Below are 1,274 nucleotides of genomic sequence, written 5' to 3'. Positions count from 1 at the left end.
ATTGAGAGGGGAAAAGCACTCTGACTTGCCCAACTGCAAAGTACCAGGTATTAAAATGTTCACAATAACCTTTCTGGGCTTCTTTTCAAAGTTACTTTTAAACCCTATCACCAAGTTTGGGTTTTGAAAGGCAGTATTTTTTTAAAGTGTAATCACATTCCATTCCATTTTCACCTGTCACTGTGGAGCTCTAAGTTGCCCCTAGCTGCTCATGGCCTCTCTAACTGCTCCCGCAGGTAGCACCTGCCCCACCATGGCCATGTCTTGGTTGCTAAACCACTGGCATTTCTCTTTTTATATGGGGGAGGGAGGGTGTTCACATCATCCAACTCAAAATGAGAACGCTCAGTAGGGAAGTGACTTCTGAAGGTAACACAGGGGCTCACACCCCCCACAAACAGATAACGTTTATTTTATAATTTCTTCTCCATCTGAAATGCGCAGAGTTTAAGCAGTTCCTCAATCACTCTTCCTGGAGGGGGAGAGTGGACTGTGGCCCACCAGCCGCAGCCTCTCCTTCCTGGGGATTCCAAGGAGATGAGAGAAGCAGCAGCCTCCCTTAGGGACAGACTGCCCTAAAGATTTTAGGATTTGGGCAGGACACCCAGGGCGCCCCTTTGGACCAGGGCAGAGACTCTGTGCCAGTTTTCAGCCTCTGCATCTGGGTTTTGGAGGGACGCAATGAACAACAAGAAAAGGAAGAGCTTGGTTTCGCCCATCCCAACCCCAGAGTCCACGCCTGGACCAGCCGCTGCACTGCCCATTCCCTGCGCACTGGGGGACAGCGGGTTCAGGCTTTGGGCTCAGTAACACACACCCCGCAGCCCCGTCCTGAGTCCCCAGAGGCCGCTGCTTCAAGCGTAGATCACCCTCCGGGGAATGCTCTGCCTGCCAGGCAGGGAGGGGACTAGATGAACCCCTGGGACCAACCGACGGCGAAGGAGGAGACATCTCACGGCTGTCCCTGTCCCGAGGCTTCCAAGCCCAAGGCCCCAACTCTCCAGGCGAAGGGGGCCCGTGCCACCACCTACCCCAACTGCCAAAGAGGCCGGACGCACAGCACACCAGGGCCAGCACCGCGCACACGAAGCCGACTTGCTGCGGCAGCAACTCTCGCCTCCTGCGAACTTTGCGCGGCCGGAGGGTCCCGCGGAGCGCCATCTCCGAGCGCCTGGGTGCCGTCCCTGGGAGAGGATGGGGAGCACGGACGGGGAGCCTTTCTCTGGTCAGGTGGCGTTGGGGCTGGAGCAGGCGAGGAGCAGCTCAGAGACGAG

At 56.7% G+C, this 1,274-nt stretch overlaps 1 protein-coding gene across 2 annotated transcripts in view; it reads right to left on the bottom strand.

Annotated features, from left to right (window-relative positions):
* SLC24A4 (solute carrier family 24 member 4) overlaps positions 1-1,230 on the bottom strand; it is a 193,818-nt gene extending 192,588 nt beyond the window's left edge. For both annotated transcript variants that reach the window (XM_006155808.3, XM_006155809.3), the window contains exon 1: positions 1,032-1,230. In XM_006155808.3, the coding sequence (XP_006155870.1) occupies positions 1,032-1,161 (130 nt within the window). In that variant the 5' untranslated portion in view covers positions 1,162-1,230. The remainder of the gene's footprint in view (positions 1-1,031) is intronic.
* Between the last annotated feature and the right edge of the window lie 44 nt (positions 1,231-1,274).

Source organism: Tupaia chinensis, unplaced genomic scaffold (genome assembly GCF_000334495.1).
Source record: "Tupaia chinensis unplaced genomic scaffold, TupChi_1.0 Scaffold000469_1, whole genome shotgun sequence".
In the NCBI taxonomy this organism is placed as follows: Eukaryota; Metazoa; Chordata; class Mammalia; order Scandentia; family Tupaiidae; genus Tupaia; species Tupaia belangeri.
Note: the sequence above shows the minus strand (reverse complement) of the source record. Positions and strands in the feature narration are given on the sequence as shown.